Source organism: Zophobas morio, unplaced genomic scaffold (genome assembly GCF_036711695.1).
Source record: "Zophobas morio isolate AGI-343-1 ecotype UQ-CSIRO unplaced genomic scaffold, CSIRO_AGI_Zmor_V1 ptg000024l, whole genome shotgun sequence".
In the NCBI taxonomy this organism is placed as follows: Eukaryota; Metazoa; Arthropoda; class Insecta; order Coleoptera; family Tenebrionidae; genus Zophobas; species Zophobas morio.
In genome coordinates this window covers 11,162,426-11,187,380 of record NW_026972129.1, presented here as the reverse complement: position 1 = coordinate 11,187,380, position 24,955 = coordinate 11,162,426, and the positions used below count along the sequence as shown (strand labels likewise).

The 24,955-nt window shown below is 32.3% G+C and overlaps 4 protein-coding genes across 4 annotated transcripts in view; all 4 read right to left on the bottom strand.

Moving 5' to 3' along the window:
- The window catches only part of LOC135135528 (15-hydroxyprostaglandin dehydrogenase [NAD(+)]-like), a 136,682-nt gene that overhangs the window by 32,419 nt on the left and 79,308 nt on the right, over positions 1-24,955 (bottom strand). The window lies entirely within an intron of this gene.
- LOC135135369 (15-hydroxyprostaglandin dehydrogenase [NAD(+)]-like) lies at positions 339-2,100 on the bottom strand. Its single transcript, XM_064064394.1, has 5 exons — positions 2,021-2,100; positions 1,889-1,961; positions 1,612-1,840; positions 995-1,101; positions 339-943 (listed from the first exon to the last, which is right to left on the bottom strand). The coding sequence occupies exons 1-5, from the start codon at positions 2,062-2,064 to the stop codon at positions 473-475; spliced, it is 924 nt and encodes a 307-aa protein (XP_063920464.1). The 5' UTR covers positions 2,065-2,100; the 3' UTR covers positions 339-472.
- Positions 2,134-3,312, bottom strand: LOC135135368 (15-hydroxyprostaglandin dehydrogenase [NAD(+)]-like). Its single transcript, XM_064064393.1, has 4 exons — positions 3,140-3,312; positions 2,840-3,081; positions 2,678-2,784; positions 2,134-2,626 (listed from the first exon to the last, which is right to left on the bottom strand). Exons 1-4 carry the CDS (start codon positions 3,247-3,249, stop codon positions 2,150-2,152), a joined length of 936 nt encoding a protein of 311 aa, XP_063920463.1. The 5' UTR covers positions 3,250-3,312; the 3' UTR covers positions 2,134-2,149.
- Positions 6,558-20,998, bottom strand: LOC135135370 (15-hydroxyprostaglandin dehydrogenase [NAD(+)]-like). The gene is made up of 5 exons (XM_064064395.1): positions 20,761-20,998; positions 20,588-20,708; positions 20,433-20,539; positions 7,083-7,411; positions 6,558-7,030 (listed from the first exon to the last, which is right to left on the bottom strand). The coding sequence occupies exons 1-5, from the start codon at positions 20,851-20,853 to the stop codon at positions 6,919-6,921; spliced, it is 762 nt and encodes a 253-aa protein (XP_063920465.1). The 5' UTR covers positions 20,854-20,998; the 3' UTR covers positions 6,558-6,918.

Here is a 24,955-nt window from a genome sequence, read left to right as displayed (position 1 = left end):
AGATAAGAAATAAATTTAATAAGTAGTAGAAGCGTCAACACTGTCACTGTAAAGCTACACAATATTTTGGTTGTTACGTTGTATTTGATACAATTATGAATTTAAAAATTGGGGCAAAATCACTTTTTATCACGAGTCAATGGATGACCTGAAGGTTAGCCTCACGAGTCCGGTCTTTGCTTAGTATATTATACTTAATTTATATGTAGGTACATAGGCATTGACAAACTCAGGTTTAACGTTTATGATAAGGTAAAATGATATAAAAAAGAAGTCAATAAGAAAAGACAACAAAAAGTATAAACCTTATCAAAATATTCTCATTTTATTTTCCAATTCCATTATCTAATTACATAATTTTTCACAACACACATGTTGAAAACATTAAGCACTAATTTCACGAGACTACGACAAGACAAAACGATCCACTCTGAAAGTCATGTGTACGATTTACAAACGTTTACAATGTAATTTAGCATTTATTTTTAAATCGTAAGTCAGCTACTTCGGGAAACCGAATCTCATAAGGTTTGCTGTCGTTTTCTACAACCCAAACAGATCCTGGCAAAGCGTCAGCTAAAATGTCCAAAGTGGCAACAGCGACACTTTCGGGCTTTTGGAGAGTGCATCCTCCGGATTCTTCTTTAAACTCTTTTCGGAAGTTTTCGTTGATGGCGTGATAAGGGGCTTGTTTTAGTAACTTTGTACTGGTCAAACCCGGACAGAGAGCCGTGACTCTCACACCAGTCCTGTCATAATGGTTAACGGCACCAATGGCACGTGAAAACCCAACAATACCAAATTGAGTTAGCGTATGAACGGGATAACCTGTTGACGGAATTAGACCCATGATGGATGCCATGTTGATTATGGTGCCTCCTTGGCCAAATGATGTTTTGGACATATACTGCATGCCGAGCAAAGTTCCAACTATTGTAGTTGCCTAGAAGGTGAAATATTTGTAACCGTATTTTTAAAATGTACATTTTGGTACCAAATTAGAATTTAGCTGACTTTCCCAGTTGCAGTCGTTCATTATGCCAGCATTGTTAATGACGATGTCGACCCTTTCAAAGTGGTTCAAAGTTTCTTTAAAAACTCCTGAAAATCGTTGTTAATTATTATTTTTTCTAACCGCTCATTTCATGTAGAATAAATTTGACAAACTATTAAGAAATGCAAAATATTAAACAAGGCAATTTATTTTGATGAATCTATGTTTTAGAAATACCTCATTATGATTTCATCACTATTTTATTTTTATTTTATATTTTATTTCAAATACAGAACCTGAATCTGATAAAATAATGTCTAAGTGCAACTTGGCACAAAGTGACATTAAGAAATAAAAGTGTTATTTAACAATATGGTAATATCTTTTTTTTGCAGGATTGTACCATAGCTGATGTTCTACAAACAATGTCTTCGGCGCAAATTTTTATCGGCCAGCTTTTGCTTTTGAAGTTTAAATTAAATTGTAACATTGAAATACTGTAGATCCGTTAGTGTCAAATGCGTAATTTTTAAAGGAATAACTCAAAAATGTTCAAAAACCGCCACCACAAATTTGCCATCGGTACGATATGTATTTTTTACTTTAGAAGTTCTTACGATCAAATAACTTAGAATGCGACATGTCCCCTTCAAAGAAAAGGATCTTGTTATCGCCAAATTCACATGCTAAGTTTCTAATACATTCTCGTCCTCTTTCTTTATTGCAGTCTGCCACTGCGATTCCACATATTCCACATTTTAAGAAAACTCTTGCTATGGCCAACCCAATTCCTTCCGCGCCACCTGTTATAATAGCTGCGCTTTGATCCAGGTTAAGAGTTCTTGTCTGAAAGTAAAAAACATGTACGTGAATTGTACATTTATTTCAATAAACCTGTGAAAACTCTTTTGTTAGTGTTTTTTTAACTTTTTTCTTGTCACAATAACTTCGGTATAAAATAAAACACCTGAAAATAAATGTCTTGGTATTTGAATGTATTGTGAAAAATAAAGTAAAGAAAATTACGACTGCAAAAATTTTCTCGGGGACGTCCTAAAAAGGGGAGCCATTACTTCTAGATAATTATTTATAATTTGACATTTGGGAATTTTTGACTTTTGACAAAGAAAAGGGATATCTTGATAAACGTTTTTATTATATTAATTGTGATTCAAGAACCCTATATTCTTTCCACTTGGGAATATTTAAAGAGTACAATTTAGAACCCTCAACTACCCAAACACTACCCGATTTTCCATGTTTTAACAAGTGCATTGCGGACTGTGCACAGACACTAGCTTTTTGTCGTTTGAATTTACGTAATAAAATATGCAGATGGCTTCCCATTCTTTCATTGAGTGCTCTTTTTTCTGCATCTTTGACAAAGTTGGTGTTGGTGATTCCAGGACAAAGCGTTACAACGCGAACTGCTGTATTCTTAAAGTTTATTTCATGTCCAAAACTTGTTGAAAGTCCAATTATGCCGTGGTGACCTGCTGAGAGAGTAGGTGCTGGATATAGAGGCTTCAGCCCACCATGCAGTCCAGAGAAATTGAGAATAACACCACCACTACCACGTTCTTCCTTACTCATTACGTTATAGGCTTCTAACATGCTATGGATGGTCCCAACCTATACTTACTAAGTTTGAGTGAACATATTTTGGGTGTTGGCAATACGTACTAGATTAGTCATCAGTTCCTTTTCCCAATTACATCCGTCGAAGACACCAGCAGCATTAATCACGATGTCTATTTTTCCAAATTCTGCGACGACTTTACAATAACTGTCTGTAACGCATGTATATTTCAGCTCTTTCATAGTTAAAATGAATCGAAAACTTACCATTTACCTGAACTTTCGACTGTACATCACAATTGATGAAAACTGCTTTGTTTTTACCATAAGCTCGATTTAATGCTAGAACAGCCTCACGGCCTCTACAGGTATCGTTACCAACAAGAGCAACATTTTTAACGCTTTCTGCTAGTAGTTCATGCGCAATAGCTAGTCCAGTACTGTCAGAACCACCAGTTATTAGGGCTACCTTACAGTTAAAATCTATCAAGGGTTTCGGTTTGCCAGGACTAAAAGGATTTATTATTGAAAGAAACTGATTTAAATCAAAAGGATGTATCTACTCACCACACAATTTTTACTTGACTTTGTGATTGTCTATGTTGGAATCTTAGTAGTTGTCGAATTCGAAGCACACGAAATGCTTTGAGGGTGTTGAACCAGAATAAATTGATCATAATTTGCGGAGGTATTTTATGGAAAAATGTGTAAATGACATTTTTGTTCCCTCATTTATGACATTAGTGGACGTGACATGCTTACCTGATAAAGTAAATTGTTGTATTTATTTCGGATACAATTTAACACAGATTTGTAAAAAACATTAATGACTATCAAAATTATTCAATTTGATATAAATAATATTACTATAATGTGAATATAACAATTTAAACTAAGTAAAATAAAATCAAAAAATACAATCGAGAAATTAACGTTTTTATATCTTCGGTGCGCATCAGCCTTTTCGATACTTTCCAGACGGCTAGAAACCAAAAACTGCCGAAGTAGTCCGGTAAAAACACAAATGAGTGCTCATGTTTCTGCAAGAGAGTAAAGTTTTTCTAAGTTTTGAGCTAGAATGGTCAATTTAAGGCAAGTGTTAAAATACGTACAACTTATTTTAGAAACAAATAAGATAAATAATGTGCATAATGTAAAAAAATCGGACAAAAATGGGAGAAAAAAATGTTCAGCACCAAGCGACATTCGAACTCGCGGTTCTTGGCCGTCCGATTGGTCCTATTAACTTTCGGCGATGGAGGGTTATTTAAAAAACAATTTAATTAATAACAATTTATTTATATAAAAATTTGAAGACAAAGCCCTGTGTCACTCACTCAGAACATGCTTTTGAAAATACTCGTTATTTTCAGGTCTCGATATGTGCTACAGTTTAATTTAAAGTAGTTGGATGAACTTTTCTGAGATACAGATAAGGTATGTATTTTTCAATAAAAATGTATTTAATATATATGTCTATTTTTCTTTGTTTTTTATAAGGTGTACATAAAATGATTACAGTTATTCTTCTCTTAATTTGATTTTTAGAAAAACTGATGATAGTATAGACTGTATAGATTATTTTTTCCAGAATAACTCGTCTACGTAATGTTACAACCCAATCTTCAAAGTTCAAGGAATAATCAAACTCGTTTCAATAAGCGTTTCACTATATCCACGATAATCTTAAAGTACACTCAAAAATTCCAAGTAATCGGCTGGATTATGTAGAAGTACTATCAATCTATCTAATAATAATTAAGAAACATATGTACTCCACGATCTAAGAAACTCTAAGCTATTGTTTTGGAATTAAGGCAATTCTTATCGATAAACCGTGTTGTTAATTCTGTTATTCTATATTTTGTTCTTAATCTGCGATGAAAAAAGAGGAGTTTATAATAACTTTGAAGCATTTGGCATCATAGCTTCCAAACGAATGAACTAATTTCAACGCAGTTTTTTCTTCAGCCATTTCAAAATCATGAGCTCATAACAAAGTTGGTGTAGCAATCAACTCGATTTGCACGAAGGTGGGGATATGGTGTCAACCGTCGCAGCGAATCTTAACCAATTTCAGACTTTTAAGGGTTCATTTTTTGGTGTCGGTGTTTTTTAAGTTTCTTTATTAGTAATGTAAACCGAGTTTTAAAAAAAAAATTCTAAGAAAATAAAATCTGAGAATTTATTGCGGAGAGTGTAGACAATAGTAGGAAAATGTTAGAAATTCAGTTGATTTATATTCATAAGTTAAACTACATCTACTGACTTTTTTAAACCTGTAGCGAGTTATGTAAAATTTATAACGTTTCGTAGATTGTGATATAATTATGTTTTACTTCCTGAGCGTAAACTAAGGAAGTATAGTAATCGAGTTCTTCGGACGAATGGCCACTTTTATATTTTCCCGACGTTTCATAACCCCTAGTGTACGAAAAAAGTAGTCTTTCGTTTCCGCCTGTCTGTATGTCTGTCTGTCTGTCCACTGTCTGTATTCATTTTTATTAGACACGTAATCTTCGAAACTGCTGGACCGCTTGTTGTCAAATGTTGTATGTATGTTAGAAATATCATGTAAATGGTTAAATGCTAACCACAATTTTGCTAATCATCCCCACCAACTATTTGATGACGTCATAACAAAGAATTCAATGTTTATTTGTTTTAACTGTTATACAACAAAATAGTCCTATAAGTGTGGTGTACGAAACCGCTTTCAATTTTTCCTTAATCGTCCAAATTTTTAAAAACATAATGCACGGTATAATAACATTTTACCATTAGCATAAGGCATCCCGGTCGTGGTCTAGTGGTTACGAGTCAGGAACGAATCGTTATCACGAAAGAGTAAGTTTAATAAAACTTGTAAATCTAAATGTTCATCATAACAGGAAATTATAAACGGAATATTATTACTCCTAATTATTATGATTCATTTCTATCATGTTCCTAGCGTCGTGACATACGAATATTACGTTCCCGAAAAAAAAACTACGATAAGTTTCTCGGATTTGGCATTCAGGAGAAAATCCTGTACATTTCAAAAATTCTGCTGTTGTTAAGTGCAACTGACGTCTTCTAACACATTTTTTTGCAATTCATGGTGAAAATATTTATTATGTCATCTTTGTAACTAAAATTAGTAAATACAAACGCAAGTAATTATAATAAACAACGTAAGCCAGAAAAATACACACGTATCTTGCAAAACGTAAGATAAGACAATCAGCGCAAAAGATTAGAAGACGGTGATTTATACATTTGTTTACGTGAAAAAGATAATTTTATATATAAACCATTTTTGCACTTATTTCTAATCAAAATTTAACTTAACTTAAAAAATAAAAACAATAACAAATCGATTTCGACAATATTTTACTACGTAGAGGCAAATGTTGTTAGTGATATGATGATCTTAACATTTTATGATACAATGTTTTTCATCATTATGACTTATGAATCAACATCTCAGAGAATTAGGAAGTCTGAAAAGATATTTTTGACATACACACATCAAAAATTTTGCGGTATTTTAATCACTCCGCATCTGTTAGGGATGATCACATCAAAGTAATCCTACACCCTTCTATGATAATGCACAAGAGCACCATCCTGTGGGAGCCATAATTTCGTCGTATTTCCAAATTAACATTTTCGAGTTGTAATAATGTCTCTAAAAAATAGGCACAAATAATTTGGTTCTGAATGATCCTACACCAAATATTTTGGACTGTTTGAAATGTCCTTCTCTAATGCAGGATGAGTTGTTTTGGCTGTAATTATTTGGAAATTTTGCATTGTCCGAAAAAAGAACTAAATCGTAAAAAAGTTGCCTTGAGAATGATCTGTGGGTTTCAATTCCTGGACTAATATATTTGATAGGCACGGAATTTGTTTCGTTTCAGTATTCACTACACAGATGTTTGACTAACACCTGCTGCTCTGGCAACTGTACAATAAAGACAATTTATTTTAGGCAATAATGATTACCCTTGTTTATTTTAAAAAAAGTTACAATCATTTATAAACGTTATGGTAATAAGCAATACAATTAATAATTTTGAGTTCCACTCTTATATGATTTTTTTAATAAAAACAATAAGATAAAAATTTCAGCCGTTAGCAATTAACAATGAATACAATAATAATTTACGTAATAAAAATTAAATTTTACCAACTAACATCTATCATGATATATCATGCTTTATCGTACAAGCGTTATGAGGACTAAGGTATCGGCTATTTACTATGTTATCAATTATCTTAAGTGAAACATGAAACTGCGCTGCGAAGCTATCCAAATAAAACTTTAATTTTGTGCTATGACGTGATGATTAAAGACCAAATTAGGAAAATAGAGTAATCTCTTTTGGAGGTTTTGTATTTTCCACCAACCAGCTGGATCCACTCGGAGCCTTTTGAATAAGTTCTATGAGCGCCTTCGTCAAATTTTCAGGCCTATAAAAAAACGATTTTAATAAAACCACCTTTTGAAAGACCAGTTACTTACTTAACTGCTGTCGTACTACCAATATCTTTCTGCCAAGCTTGTTCGTATTCCCCGCTGAGAATCCTTTTACGAGGATCGCCAATAAGGGCAGCCTCGGTGGGCGAAGGACATAAAGCCACCACGCGAACCCCCGTTAAGTTGACGTGGTATTGATCCCCATATGATCGGGTTAAAGCTGCAACCGCGTGCTTAGTGGCCGTGAAAACTGGCAGGGACACTAAGGGATGAGTACTGCAGCTAGAGCCAGTATTAACCACAATTCCCCCCGGTCCGCCTCTGTCTTTACCCAGAAAACGAAACGCTAATAATAACCCTCTGATGACACCGTTCTGAAATATAAAAACAAAATGAACATTTTTGGGTATCTAAGGCGCTATGGTGCTAAAAGTAAATTTCTTTGTTAACGATAATGTAACAACACAGGACTGAAATAATTAAAATAAAACTTTCTTAAGTTAAATAAGTTACTGCTTTGTTCCTCTTTTGAACTACTGAATTATTTCAAAGTCATAATAGGGTATGAACATGTCTGTGGTTCTGACAGCTGTATAGCTATGTTTAAATTAAGTTAAACTTTGTGTAGTGTAATTAACGTTTTGGAAATTGACTTCGTTATGTTTGTTTTGCAATCTCTTATGGTATCCTAACCAGCACATTAAGCCATTTGTGCTCTTTTGTGTTGTTTAGTCTAGGCCTATTCTATTACTGCTAAATTATTACATTACAAATTACATATATACATTTTACCTACATTTGTTAAGAAAGCTTTAAACCACTTTTAAATGATGTACTATCACATCTGGTATAAATGCTTCATTTTTGTATTTTGTACACTAAACGCTTTTTATTATCACATATTTGTATCATTCAGAATATGATAATTAATTGTATACAAACACTCTGATTTATTACTTCATATAAATTTTTAACATCTGCGATTGAGATACAGTGTTAAATGAAGTGAAAAACCAACAATATTTTTTTTAGTACGAAACTAAATAAACCATACTTATATATGCAGTGAGGATAAAGTGTCATATAAAATTCATAATTCCGTTAACTAAGGATTTTTTGAACAATCGTCGGACAGATAAATTTTAGTTTTTAAAATGGCACTTTTTGACGTCAAAATACATACAGTGACGCCATCAATAATGTTTTAGACAATATCAAGAACCGAATTTGAATAAAAATTGGTTGCTGGACATTCATAGTATGAGGGAAGAAATTTTTCTAAGAATAATTGTTTATTTATTTACCCATATTATAATTTGTGTGTATGTGTCAATTTTTTTCAGCAAACAGCACTATAGTCTTTGTTCAAATGGGTCCTGTTTTCGAATAATGATGTGGTGTGAACTTTATTTTCTATTTTGGTTGGCAAAAAAAACATTTTCTCTCTTCTTCAAAATTTGACTAAGGTAAATAGAACGATTTCTACCTTTTCAAATTAAATTAAGTGATTTTCTTCGAACCTATCATTATTGTTTCACCACTGTGTATCAAAGAACACATTCCGCTATATGTTTACACAACACTGCTCAGTTTTCTGTTCTATTTAACTTCAGTTTAGCGGAGTATTTCAATTTTCTCTGTATGAATTAAATCTTGGAGAAATAATAGACAGAATCTGCATAGACCGTATATTTTAAATCAAAGTTACTGTAGAGACAACAACAAATATTTTGTCACTGTACTCATAGTAATGCATAGAAATCATAAATACTCGTACATGTCCAAGACGAAATAATTAGTTTTCATGATTAAAAGCTTGATGTAAAGTAATTTTAAAATGAATAAAAACGCTAGTATGTCGAAGCAAATAGAGTGTGTCGTATGCAATTGACTAAAAGCTTCTGTTCTGAAAAATTGAATTTAAAACTTAGCTATTACTCATGTTGTCGTTTTGTATATTTGTCGTCCTAGAACCACCTGCTACTTTCATAATAACTAGAAGGAATACAAATATTTTTGAAGTGTTCTAAAATATAGCAAAAAAACGCATTAAAAGCAGAGGCGGCTGGTGGTATAGGGCACAAGGGCCTAATTTTATTTCGTTATCTATTACACTTTTACGAGTTATTAATTTATTTGTCAATAAAAGTCAAGAACAGGCATAAAATATAAAATTATGTTGAGCATATTGATATAAATTGAACATTGTATGGATTTTGTGCTCGCTCTCGCCAGCTGCCCTACAAAACCTTTTGAAGCGTTGCAGTGTGAATGCACACAACAGCATGCAGCGCAAAGTTTGAACTGTGAATAGTTAATTTTAGTAGCACACTGGGTGCAATATTTTTTTTGACGTTTTATTACCGTATTTTCACTGACTCGGTCTGTGAGTAGGTGTTACGGTTAATGTGACAAAAAAATAAAAAAATAAAAAAATACAAAATTAAAACACGAATTGCGATTGTGAATTACACAATTGGAGCGTCCTCAACCAAAACTATATATATAACTAAGTTGCACAAATGGGCAAAAAGAACGATTCATATTGAAGTGGTTTTCACCAACATAATGAACAGGTTGACAAAACAGTTAAATATGAGTCATACTGGTAGTAATATATAAATTTTCTGATACATTTTTTAATTATCGGGAGGCCTTAACTGATATCCATGAGCTACAACTGTTCAACATGCAACTTTTTAAATGTTTCTTATACGAATTGTATCATATTAACCCGGTCTTGTTTTATATAAAATACTATATTTACCAGTCAGTAAGTTATTATACCTAAACATATACCTATGTAGATATTTAATAACAATCACATCTCGTTTGAAAAAATGACGTATAAAATTCCACTAATAGACATAAACCTTGAACGATTTTATATTTTCTAGAACAAGATCTTAACATAGGTACATATATGCATAGTCACTACCACTACAAACAGATGACTTGACATTTGTATTTTGTTTGTCCTCAGATCGATGACGATAAAACAAAAAATAAAACTCGTTTAGATTCGAATCTAAAAAGTAAAATTTTCTAATGTTTGTTACTGAGTATTTTTTAAATATTTTTCCATATTCAGCACATTTTTATTTTTATCTTTCGTTCAAAACATACTTATTAGTTTACCCACTCGTAAAATTTTCAGTCCAAGAAGAATCGGCTCTAGGCTTGAATCGACACTGGATTCAGATTTTCATGTTTGCAAAACAGAGCCCATCTTCACAACTACAATTTAATGATTCGATGTTTGCCTTTTCAAAATTTGTGTTAAAAGAACAAGAGAATGTTGATTTTTTTTGGGATCTGATCGACGACTAACTGCCAAACTAGTGCTATATCTTAAAATTTGACTTAGGAATATATCGGACTTCATTGAACAGAGGGAATAACCATTTAGACGGGGCAAGATAAAAAAAAACCTGCCTCAGCACTTCAGACAGTTCATTGATAGTTACGTTACCAAAATCACTAAACTCTTTATACATGATTATATCGTCTAATCGTAAACATATCGTAAAAAGTTATTTAGAATTTCCCTAGACCTTGAAATGCAGTCCAAAAAATCCTGTTTTTTCGAAAAATTATAAAACTTAATTTTGGGAAATTTTAGTTTTTTATGATAAGTGATACTGATAACGTATATAAGTTAAAAAATATATAGGTAATACCAGTTACAAAGTAAGAAAAACATTGGATTAAGGTTACTTTAACAGAATTTCCCTCGCTCCTGCAGTACGGTTGAACAAATACAGTTTTTTCGAAAAATTATAAAATTGTATTTTGCGAATTTTATTTCTTATTATAACCCCTATAACTTAAAATAAATACACGTGTGGACTGCTAAAGCACAAATAAAAAAGTATGCTAGGCAGTGGTGTAAATATTACCACCGGAGCCCATGCGTCGGGGTAATATTTTCAATATGTGCTAAACTTCAACTGTTTATATTTATATCATCAAAGAATTCCACGATTAAGCACGTGTAAAATTCGCGTCGGCAGAAAATAAACCCTAAATTTAATTTCCCACTGGTAAATGTCCAATCAGTATTTCAGCAAGGACTCGATGTCAGTTCAGTACTGAATTCTCAAATTTTCGAAAAAATTGTGGTCCTGTTTTTGATTTGATAAACAAAAAAAAGTGGAAACACTGGTGGGAATCGAACCCGGGACGCTTCACATGAAAAGGAGAACTTCTTCCTACAACTTCATTAAGCAGATTTGTTTAATTACGTATTATCTTACTAAAGAATCAGAATGTGTAAACAATAATAAACAAAATCGAGGTGGATTCATAAACTACAAGTATAGGAATATATTATTTTATAAAATTGTTGGTGGGATTATCAGACAAATTTTGGTTAGTGTTTTACCATCCACAGGATTCCTTACAATAACGGTTTCGCTGTAAGTGTGTACAACTGGTGGCATGCGACATCTGTTCGCAGACGAAAAATTATAGCTCATAATCATAAGGAATTTTTATAAGGAAGATAAATTGAAATACTAATTATTAAAAAAATTCTTTAAATTTACAATGTGTTCAAATTGTCACAAAATTAATGGACCACACTGTACATACTTTGATAATAATAATTGAATGCGGAAGTTAAAATTATATTCAGAAATATTAACGTTAAAAATAATCTCGCAATGATGAATTTAATAAAAAAAGTGACAATAACTATGCACATTTATTAATACATATCAAAGAACTTTTGAGTGTAGTGAAAATCTTTGGGGTTTTAGCAATTATATGTAATATAAATTTATATTAAAATAAGAATGTTTGTTTCTAAATTTCATAACCTCGTATCCTTTTCTTTTAATTTAATTTTGATAGCAAGAAATCCACATTTAGTTACCAAGTGATAATTTGTCATAAAAAATTGGTCTAAAGAGTTTAGACAGTACTTCCCTCGCTGTCGGAAACTTGACGACTGCATGCCTATTGTGTTTTTTTCTCATTACATTTTTGTAGTGGGAATTTAAAAAAAAATTGCGATGACGTCATCAACATTTTTGCAAGGACACGTATATCAGTTGGGATAGATGTAGTGTAATACTAAGAATAAAATTATTATATTCTCAAATTTTCGGGAAAATGAATTGGGTCGTTTGAATATTGATTTGTAATAATCAATAAAATAACGAAACAATTTACTCACGTATACCTACGTATCAGAGGCAACTGAAAATCGTGTATGTATAAACATTGTTAATTTAAGATGACAGGCGTAACAGCATACGTGAGAGCCAAACACAGAAACTGTAAACAAAACGACCGTCGGTTTTATTGCTTCGACTTCCGCTTATTATATAAAACATTGGGTTTTATTTTAATTCTTGACGGTGAAATTCACAATTGGTTGATTATAAACATGTCTATTTCACATTCGCGGAATCAAGTGAACGCATAAAACAAATGCAGGTCTGTAATGTTAAAGTCGATGTAAATAAGCATGCTACCCTTATGTTTCAACCGAGTTTTTCCTTTAACAAATTTTGTGTCTACCAAATTGGGTTGGTTGGGGTGTAATACTAATAATAAGTGTTGCCTTTAATTTAATCAATAAAATAAATTGACTTCATTAATTTTTTTGAACCACCTCTTAAGAAAATCTAAAAAATATGAATGGAATGATAAATCACAAGTACAAACTCATCATATTTTTTGCATTTTAGATAGGATTTATTCAGCAAAATTTAAGGGTGACGTCATCAATTTTTTTAGGAGGGATGAACAAATACATTTTGAACAAAAGTTTACCATGCTTATAATAACTTTAAAATATTCCCAAGATTTCAAAGCATTCGGTTTTGTAATTCCTGATTAAATCGATAAAATAAATTCACGCCTTCATTAATTTTTTTGAGTCACCCTGCATATGCAAATCCAAAAATATGAATGGAATGATAAATCACAAGTACAGACTCATCATATTTTGTACATTTTAGATACGATTTATTCGGAAAACTTTTGAGCTGACGTCATCAGTTTTTTGCAGAAGATAACCAAATATATTTTGACTAAAAATTTATTATGCTCTTTATAACCTTAAAACATCTGCAAGATTTCAAAGCATTCGGTTTTGTAGTTCCTGATTAAATCAATAAAATAAATTTACGCATTCATTAATTTTTTTGAGTCACTCTGTATATGCAAATCCAAAAAATATGAATGGAGTGATAAATGACAAGTACAGGCTCATCATATTTTGTACATTTTAGATATGATTTATTCGGCAAACTTTCGAGCTGACGTCATCAAGTTTTTGGAGGGGATAAGCAAATATATTTTGACTAAACATTTATTATGCTCTTTATGACCTTAAAACATCTGCAAGATTTCAGAGCATTCGGTTTTGTAGTTCCTGATTAAATCAATAAAATATATTTACGCATTCATTAATTTTTTTGAGTCACCCTGTATATGCAAATCCAAAAAATATTAATGGAGTGATAGTTCACAAGTACAGACTCATCATATTTTGTACATTTTAGATATGATTTATTCCACAAACTTTTGAGCTGACGTCATCAAGTTTTTGGAGGGGATAAGCAAATATTTTTTGACTAAAGATTTATGATGCTCTTTATAGCCTTAAAACATCTGCAACATTTCAAAGCATTCTGGTTAGCAGATTAAAAATTAAATTTCAAAATGTTGTTTTATAATTTTGATTTTTTTTCCAAAAATCTGGACGTTTCGGGTGAAAAGTCGATTCAGAGTTGTAAACTACATGTGTAGGACTATGTTATTTTATACAATTGAAAACCCATTTACTATGTACAATTTTGAAGTGACGTCATCGCTTTAGTGGTGGGGATGATTCGACAAATTTTGGTTAGCGTTTTACCATCTACATGATATTCTTAATATAAGTACAAAATTTCACAACAATCGGTCGAGTACTTTCGGAGATTATCTGTCTAATAAAAATCCGTGACAACAGACGGACAGACGGACAGACGGACAGACGGACGGACAGACGGACAGACGGACAGACGGACAGACGGACAGACGGACAGACAGACGGAAATGGGAGACCTATTTCTTCGTCTTCTAGGGGTCATGAAAGATCGAGAAAACGTAAAAGTAGAGAGTCGACCGACGGACTCGATTACAATACTTCCTTTGCTTACGCTCGGGAAGTAAAAATCAATGTGATTTTTTTTGTTACAATATAATAAATTGTGTTTCAAGTGACAATATGTTATTAAAAATTGCCAAGTGGTTGAAGTTCGTATTTTTACTTCCCGAGCGTAAGCAAAGGAAGTATTGTAATCGAGTCCGTCGGCCGACTCTCTACTTTTACGTTTTCTCGATCTTTCATGACCCCTAGAAGACGAAGAAATAGGTCTCCCATTTCCGTCTGTCTGTCCGTCTGTCCGTCTGTCCGTCTGTCCGTCTGTCCGTCCGTCTGTCCGTCCGTCTGTCCGTCCGTCTGTCCGTCTGCCGTCCCGGATTTTTATTAGACAGATAATCTCCGAAAGTACTCCACCGATTGTTGTGAAATTTTGTACTTATATTAAGAATATCATGTAGATGGTAAAACGCTAACCAAAATTTGTCTAATCATCCCCACCACTAATGCGATGACGTCACTTCAAAATTGTACATAGCAAATGGGTTTTCAATTGTATAAAATAACATAGTCCTACACATGTAGTTTACAACTCTGAATCGACTTTTCACCCGAAACGTCCAGATTTTTGGAAAAAAAATCAAAATTATAAAACAATATTTTGAAATTTAATTTTTAATCTGCTAACCAGAATGCTTTGAAATGTTGCAGATGTTTTAAGGCTATAAAGAGCATCATAAATCTTTAGTCAAAAAATATTTGCTTATCCCCTCCAAAAACTTGATGACGTCAGCTCAAAAGTTTGTGGAATAAATCATATCTAAAATGTACAAAATATGACGAGCCTGTACTTGTCATTTATCACTCCATTCATATTTTTTGGATTTGCATATACAGAGTGACTCAAAAAAATTAATGAATGCGTAAATATATTTTATTGATTTAATCAGGAACTACAAAACCGAATGCTCTGAAATCTTGCAGATGTTTTAAGGTCATAAAGAGCATAATAAATGTTTAGTCAAAATATATTGGCTTATCCCCTCCAAAAACTTGATGACGTCAGCTCGAAAGTTTGCCGAATAAATCATATCTAAAATGTACAAAATATGATGAGCCTGTACTTGTGATCTATCACTCCATTCATATTTTTTGGATTTGCATATACAGGGTGATTCAAGAAAATAAATGAAAGCGTAAATTTATTTTACTGATTTACTCAGGAACTACAAAACCGAATGCTTCCAAATCTTGTAAATTTTTGATCAAAACGTATTTGGTCGTCCCCCCTAAAAAATTTATGATGTCACCACAAAATTTTGCTGAATAAATCCTATCTAAAATGTACAAAATATGGTGAGTCTCTTCTTGTGATTTATCATTCCATTCAAATTTTTTCGATTTGCATATACAGGGTGACTCAAAAAAATTAATGAATGCGTAAATTTATTTTATTGATTTAATCAGGAACTACAAAACCGAATGCTTTGAAATCTTGCAGATGTTGTAAGGTTATAAAGAGCATAATAAATTTTTAGTCAAAATATATTTGGTTATCTTCTACAAAAAACTGGATTTGCATATGCAGGGTGACTCAAAAAAATTAATGAAGGCGTGAATTTATTTTATCGATTTAATCAGGAATTAGAAAACCGAATGCTTTGAAATCTTGGGAATATTTTAAAGTTATTATAAGCATGGTAAACTTTTGTTCAAAATGTATTTGTTCATCCCTCCTAAAAAAATTGATGACGTCACCCTTAAATTTTGCTGAATAAATCCTATCTAAAATGCAGAAAATATGATGAGTTTGTACTTGTGATTTATCATTCCATTCATATTTTTTAGATTTTCTTAAGAGGTGGTTCAAAAAAATTAATGAAGTCAATTTATTTTATTGATTAAATTAAAGGCAACACTTATTATTAGTATTACACCCCAACCAACCCAATTTGGTAGACACAAAATTTGTTAAAGGAAAAACTCGGTTGAAACATAAGAGTAGCACGCTCATTTACATCGGCTTTAACATTACAGACCTGCATTTATTTTATGCGGTCACTTGGTTCCGCGAATGCGAAATAGACATGTTTATAATCAACCAATTGTGAATTTCACCGTCAAGAATTAAAATAAAATGCAATGTTTTATATAATAAGCGGAAGTCGAAGCAATAAAACCGATGGTCGTTTTGTTTACAGTTTCTCTGTTTGGCTCTCACGTATGCTGTTACGCTTGTCATCTTAAATTAAGAATGTTTATACATAAACGATTTTCAGTTGCCCCTCATATTACTAGACAGCGGATTTCTGTCGGGCTACGTCACGATTATAGGGGGGGACGTGCTGGATTCCATAAATATAATTAACGATTTATTAATCAAACGGCTAAGTAAATGAGAACGGGAATTAACAGCAGAGTGCAACGAAACAACGTTATTCTAATTTCAAATAAACGAAGTGCAGTCCGCAACGGCAATGAATTCGCATCCCGTGCGAGCCGTACCGAGTTTGGCCTTGCCTAGCCCGACAGAAATCCGCTCTCTAGATATTACACACCGGCGCCGTATACGTGAGTAAATTGTTTCGTTATTTTATTGATTATAAGAAATCAATATTCAAAACGACCCAATTCATTTTCCCGAAAATTTGGGAACACAATAATTTTATTCTTAGTATTACACTACATCTATCCCAACTGATATACGTGTCCTTGCAAAAATGTTGATGACGTCATCACATTTTTTTTTTAAATTCCCACTACAAAAATGTAATGAGAAAAAAAAAACATAATAGGCATGCAGTCGTCAAGTTTCCGACAGCGAGGGAAGTACTGTCTAAACTCTTTAGACCAATTTTTTTCAACAAAGCTCGTTACTTAACTAACAACAAGCAAACTATTTTTAATTGGATGTTTATGTCTTACCTCTATTTTAAATTTATTTACAGCTCAGATTGAGATTACAAAAAAACGTAATTTTATTATTTTATTAGTCGTCGCATGTGACCATTTGTTTTGTGACTAATTGTTTACAATCAATTGTCGTAGATTCATATATTTGAGAATAAAAAATAATAAATATTTTCCGTAAAAAAAAATGGAAGAAAATCGCTTCATTTACTTATTTAGTTCTTCTGAATGCTTTCTTTATTTTACTATTATGATATAAGTTATTATAACACATTTTTACTTCCCGAGCGTAAGCAAAGGAAGTATTGTAATCGAGTCCGTCGGCCGACTCTCTACTTTTACGTTTTCTCGATCTTTCATGACCCCTAGAAGACGAAGAAATAGGTCTCCCATTTCCGTCTGTCTGTCCGTCTGTCCGTCTGTCCGTCTGTCCGTCCGTCTGTCCGTCTGTCCGTCTGTCCGTCTGTCCGTCTGTCCGTCTGTTGTCACGGATTTTTATTAGACAGATAATCTCCGAAAGTACTCGACCGATTGTTGTGAAATTTTGTACTTATATTAAGAATATCATGTAGATGGTAAAACGCTAACCAAAATTTGTCGAATCATCCCCACCAGTAAAGCGATGACGTCACTTCAAAATTGTACATAGTAAATGGGTTTTCAATTGTATAAAATAACATAGTCCTACACATGTAGTTTACAACTCTGAATCGACTTTTCACCCGAAACGTCCAGATTTTTGGAAAAAAAATCAAAATTATAAAACAACATTTTGAAATTTAATTTTTAATCTGCTAACCAGAATGCTTTGAAATGTTGCAGATGTTTTAAGGCTATAAAGAGCATCATAAATCTTTAGTCAAAAAATATTTGCTTATCCCCTCCAAAAACTTGATGACGTCAGCTCAAAAGTTTGTGGAATAAATCATATCTAAAATGTACAAAATATGATGAGTCTGTACTTGTGAACTATCACTCCATTAATATTTTTTGGATTTGCATATACAGGGTGACTCAAAAAAATTAATGAATGCGTAAATATATTTTATTGATTTAATCAGGAACTACAAAACCGAATGCTCTGAAATCTTGCAGATGTTTTAAGGTCATAAAGAGCATAATAAATGTTTAGTCAAAATATATTTGCTTATCCCCTCCAAAAACTTGATGACGTCAGCTCGAAAGTTTGCCGAATAAATCATATCTAAAATGTACAAAATATGATGAGCCTGTACTTGTCATTTATCACTCCATTCATATTTTTTGGATTTGCATATACAGAGTGACTCAAAAAAATTAATGAATGCGTAAATTTATTTTATTGATTTAATCAGGAACTACAAAACCGAATGCTTTGAAATCTTGCAGATGTTTTAAGGTTATAAAGAGCATAATAAATTTTTAGTCAAAATATATTTGGTTATCTTCTACAAAAAACTGATGACGTCAGCTCAAAAGTTTTCCGAATAAATCGTATCTAAAATGTACAAAATATGATGAGTCTGTACTTGTGATTTATCATTCCATTCATATTTTTGGATTTGCATATGCAGGGTGACTCAAAAAAATTAATGAAGGCGTGAATTTATTTTATCAATTTAATCAGGAATTACAAAACCGAATGCTTTGAAATCTTGGGAATGTTTTAAAGTTATTATAAGCATGGTAAACTTTTGTTCAAAATGTATTTGTTCATCCCTCCTAAAAAAATTGATGACGTCACCCTTAAATTTTGCTGAATAAATCCTATCTAAAATGCAAAAAATATGATGAGTTTGTACTTGTGATTTATCATTCCATTCATATTTTTTAGATTTTCTTAAGAGGTGGTTCAAAAAAATTAATGAAGTCAATTTATTTTATTGATTAAATTAAAGGCAACACTTATTATTAGTATTACACCCCAACCAACCCAATTTGGTAGACACAAAATTTGTTAAAGGAAAAACTCGGTTGAAACATAAGGGTAGCACGCTTATTTACATCGACTTTAACATTACAGACCTGCATTTGTTTTATGCGTTCACTTGGTTCCGCGAATGTGAAATAGACATGTTTATAATCAACCAATTGTGAATTTCACCGTCAAGAATTAAAATGAAACCCAATGTTTTATATAATAAGCGGAAGTCGAAGCAATAAAACCGACGGTCGTTTTGTTTACAGTTTCTGTGTTTGGCTCTCACGTATGCTGTTACGCCTGTCATCTTAAATTAACAATGTTTATACATACACGATGCCTCTGATACGTAGGTATACGTGAGTAAATTGTTTCGTTATTTTATTGATTATTACAAATCAATATTCAAACGACCCAATTCATTTTCCCGAAAATTTGAGAATATAATAATTTTATTCTTAGTATTACACTACATCTATCCCAACTGATATACGTGTCCTTGCAAAAATGTTGATGACGTCATCGCAATTTTTTTTTAAATTCCCACTACAAAAATGTAATGAGAAAAAAAACACAATAGGCATGCAGTCGTCAAGTTTCCGACAGCGAGGGAAGTACTGTCTAAACTCTTTAGACCAATTTTTATAATGAGCAATAACGATCTACGATTTTTTAAATTAAATTTGTAACTTGTACAGTAATAAATGTTGCTATCTAAGCGAAATAATATCTATAATCACTAAATCAATACAACTTGTCATTTATAATTTATAAAATAGCGGCCATGTTAATTATAAAAAGTCAACTCGGAAATTATGATTCTCAAATGTAAAAATACAATTGAATTATTATCAGCGTTTGTAACAGTGTGAATGAAATGAATCTTTTAATTTTTCCCATAATGTTGTTTTCGGCATTAATAATTGTTCTTACGCATTGTCTAACTTTCGGCACATTTGTACTAAAAAATATAATTATTTAAGAAAACGTTTTAAATATTCTAATAACATTCACTCGGTCTGTTAAAGTGGTTCGTTATCACTTGACTAATTCGAAACTTGGTTTTTGATTATAGCAGGAATAAAGTATAGTATTACCGAACGCACTCATACTATTTCAAAAAGTTAATAGATATATCTCCTTAATATGACGTCGTATTCTAATACTTTCATTCCCCGGTGTCCGGTCAGAACTTTTTATTTCTTCTATAAATTACTCTTGTCAAATTTCATTTGTGTAGTAACAGTTGGCCAAAACTTAGCAGGGGGAGCGTTATACTTGAGAAGCCGCATAAATAATACATGCTATCAATTTGATGCGACGTCCTACGAAATAAATTTGATGTAAAATTTTAATGTGGGATAATAGTCGGAGTGGTCGTAGTGTTATTACACCGACAATGATATTGATTCATTTTTAACGGTTGATTGCTGAGTGCAAGGAAAAACATTTTTGCGTCTTCTAAGTAATTAAATGAGTGATTTACCAAGTTAACATCTACTTCGAGTTCCCAGAGTCTGTCGTTCATTACTGATGCACTATTTATAACAATATCCACGCCCCCTAATTTTGATATTGTAGTTTGGAATGCCTCTGCAAATTATGTGTCAGCTTAAATTCTACTTGCAGTAACCACCATACCTTCAAATTGAGGGTAATCGGTAACGTCACATGGACAAAAAATCACTCTGTCTTTGGCAGTCTTTGATAACTGGTGTAATAAGTCTTCTCCTGCATCTGTATTGATATCACATATCGACACCTGAAGAAAATAACTTAAAATTATTTAAAATTATTAAATGTATGAGGGTTACCTTGCAACCGTGCCTAAAAAGTTCTTTGCAATATTCTTTTCCGTATCCAGATGCACCTCCAGTTACGAGAGCCACCTTGCCTTTGAGATCCATTTTTGTTTCAAAGAGTCGTTTGTAAAAGATATATACAAAAAAGTAGTCAATACGAAAATGTAAAGTAAAAGTGTATAGTTTCTAAAATTGTCAGAGATGTGTTGTCGCTCGTTAGTTTATGCAGACTGAGGGCCGCGCCCTGCGAGCGTCGCGACGTCTAAGGGGGAGAGACCAGGGCGCAGTGCGCAGGTGGCACCGTGCGAATGTTTGTTAACATTTTTTACTTCTTTGTACTTTGATGAATCATTAAAGTGTTCCGCGTTATGACCATCAGTTTAATTTCCCAACATTACTAGAGTAAATTGTAATTTGATCTTAATGAAGATTTGATGTAATATCTTTCAAGTAACGAAGTTGAAAACGCTCACTCGTAATTTTTTTAATGAGCTTGTATAAATGGATTGTTGAGTTTTCTTTCTACTTCCAGAGTTCGACTAAGTGAAGAAAGATTACTGCTGTAATCTAAAGTTGACGAAGATAAAATAGTTAATTCAGAATGTTTACACGTACACTTATTTTGAGTTCTAGTTAGCTGGGAAAAGTTTTATGAAACCGTATCATGCATTCAAATTAAAACCTTATGTTGTTAAATCAAAATGTTGTCATTTGGTGGGCATAAACAACAGTTTGTCGTTGTTAACGACAATAAATGGTTAAAAACAATAGCAAAGAGTATTGTCTAGTGCTATACCGTAATAGGATAAATACAACAAAAAATATTCCTGGAAACAAATTTTAACAAAGAATCCTTGCGTTTCATCTACAATATTGGCATTCTCAGGACAAACAAAACTGCGGATTGGCTATATGCTATATCTCTGTTCATATCCCAGCTTGTGCGTCTCATACTTATTTTCCGTCGGAGAATGCGGAGTTACAATAGAACTAACATTGACATTGACATTAATCTATAGAACATTCTGATAAGCAAAAACGTGATTAACAGGGATAGTTATTTTGAGCAAGAGAACAGATTTAAACAAACATAAAATTTTGCCAAACTAACAAACTTTCTCGTTACTGAATTTGGGTTCTTTTATATAGTCATGAATGAGATGGTTCGTGTCCTGTACCAAAGCTGATCTTCACACCATTCTTCGAGTAGTGCTATATAGTGTCATGTTTTTATGATAAGTAATCAGCATTGTGAAGAATACACACACCTACATTTGAATAAACCTTCACTAATCTCTTTTTGAAGTGTGTCGAACCGTCTCTTGTCCAAAAAAATAATATTTCATTCGAGTTACCAAATAATTTAAGAGCAACTCAACAGGCAAAAGTCCAGCAGAAGATTCACTAGCTGAATAAAAAAAAATTGGTCAAAAGTTGTTTCGACAGAACTTCCCTCACTTCTGAAGTGCAATGAAACACATTCAGCATTTTCGAATGGGCGCACCCTCAGAGACATCCGTCATTGTTTCTCTGTCATAGTGAACATTTGTATATACTAGCGATAGGTACCTGTACCTTTCTAGATTAGTGCCTAATAAATTCATTCGCATTCGTGCTAGCGTGTTGACCAGTTCACTTAAGTTTATGTTTCCGTGTGTTATTGTTTGCGATTTAAAAAAATAAATTTAAAAACCACCCCCTTCTGAAGTGTGCATGTTACGCTACTGACTGACAGTCCGTTGTCAGATTCTGATGACTCACCATGTTGAACTTAAAATAATACATCTGTAACAACCCTTGACCTTCAACATTAGATAATAGCAATCTGACGCTCAAGTGTTTATTTATATTTATACATTGAAAGAATGTCACGTAGAAATTAGTTTGATTTGAATGAGTTTGTCTTCTCAAAACACAGGACTGATTAAATTATTAATTAAACCACAATCAACAAAATATTCTGAATATTATAGTTCTTATTTTATTATTATTATATAAAGACGTGCGTATTCTTCACATTTTCGAGAAAATGGGGTGACTCGTTCTTAATTTGACCAATAAAAAATTTGTGACGTCATCAACATGCTCAGCGTATTACCAGTGCAAAAAAAAACAAGGACACGTATACCAGCTTGGATTGATGCAGTGTAATACTAAAAATAACAGTATTGGATTTCCCAAATTATCTAAGAAAATGGAGTGAGCCGTTCTATATTTAACCAATAAAATAAATTGACTCATTCATTAGTTTTTTTGACCCGCCTGTTTAAGCTAAACTAAAAAATATTAATACTATGATAAATCGCAAGTAAAAACTCATCAATTTTTTGGGGTGAATAAACAGATATGTTATGATTAACAATTTACCAGGCTTACAATAACTTTAACACGTCTGCAAGATTTCAAAGTATTGACTTATTCATTAATTTTTTTGAGTTACTCTGGATAAGCAAATCTAAAAATATGAATGCAGTGATAAATTACAAGTATAGACTGATCATATTTTGCAATTTTAAATAAAATTTATTCGGTAAAATTTTGAGATGACGTCATTAATTTTTTGGGGTTGATAAACAGATACATTTTGATTCAAAATTTACCATGCTTACAATAACTTCAAAACGTCTACAAGATTTAAAACTATTCGGTTTTTCAATTCTTGATTTAATCAATAAAATAAATTGACTCAGTCATTAATTTTTTGAGACACCCTGTATAAACAAATCTAAAAAATATTAATGCAGTGATAAATCACAAGTATTGACTCATCATACTTTGCACATTTAAGATAGGATTTATTCAGCAAAATTTTGAAACTTCGAAAAATCATGAAAGTAGCTATTTGCCGGATAGACCCTGCAACAATAATTCCTTAGTTACGTTCAGGAAGTAAAAAAAAAAGAAAAAGGCAACAAATAAACAGAAAAAAAATGTCCCCAGTGAATGAAAGATATTGTCAGTCTGCACAGCGAACAACAACCAAGTATTATGTTAAATGTTTTCGAAAGAAAATTTAATTTTGCGACTTGTATTTATTTCATTTTTTTTTGAGTATCCTTACAACTTAAAATAAAAATCTGTATGGAATGTTAAAATACAGATAAAGGACCATGCTATGCAGATACGGACAATACGAAATATATTTAGAACAGATAACAAATAGAAGAGGCGACTAAAATTATTAATTAAGCTACAATGGAGAAAACGTTCTAAATATTGTTTTCAGTAACAAACTGGAAGTATTTTGATAATACTTATTTTATTATTATTAAATATAGGCGGGTGCAACATTACTGTATTCTCAAATTTTCGAGAAATGCACTGAATCGTTCTTGGTTTAATGAATAAAAAGAATTATGACCCATGAGTTAATCGAACCAGTGACCTTCGCGTTAGTTATTCAACATTTTTACAGCAGGGCCAAGCAAGTTTCCACACGTCAGTGCTCTTATACAATTTGAATTTTTTTTACGAGAACCTGGATGACGAGGGTAAAAAATCAAGACAGATTCATATACCACAGGTATAGGTAAAGGTCGTTTACTGAAAAAAAATTTGAAGGGACATCTACAAGATATTCTTAACGTGGATATAAAATTTGATAACAATCGGTCCGATAATTTGGAAAATTATAAAAATCGACATAGATGGCAGACGACAGAAAGCAGACAGACGATAGACAGACAGACAGATAGACAGACGGAAATGGGAGACCTAATGTTAGGGGTCATGAAACGTCGAAAGCTTTCATAGTTTCCAGTTTAGCTACTCTAATAATTATGTTATTTCTTAACCTAATTTTTTCATTCAAATTTACTTAACAAATGTGAACAGTCAGTTCTTCTAAGGTGCAAAAGATGAAATAGTATCAAGACACAGTTCTTGCGGAAAATTCTGCACTGTATACGCATCCTCATTTCTATAGGGCTCATACTCTATGTATACTGGATATACCTGTGTGCTTTGTAAATAGGATTCTCAATTATAGAATATAAAAGGAATGTAAAAAGTTTTCAAATCGACTGATTTCTCTGCAATAGCAAATCACACAACCTAAATATTTAATAGCTGCCGTCGTAACAAAATTAATATGATCTACAAAACTTAATTTGGTATCAAAATTAATACCCAAATCACGCACACGTATAGCGGACCGGAAATTCCGTCCTTAAATGAACACTTTTAGAGTGCAAAGTCGCCCTTCGTC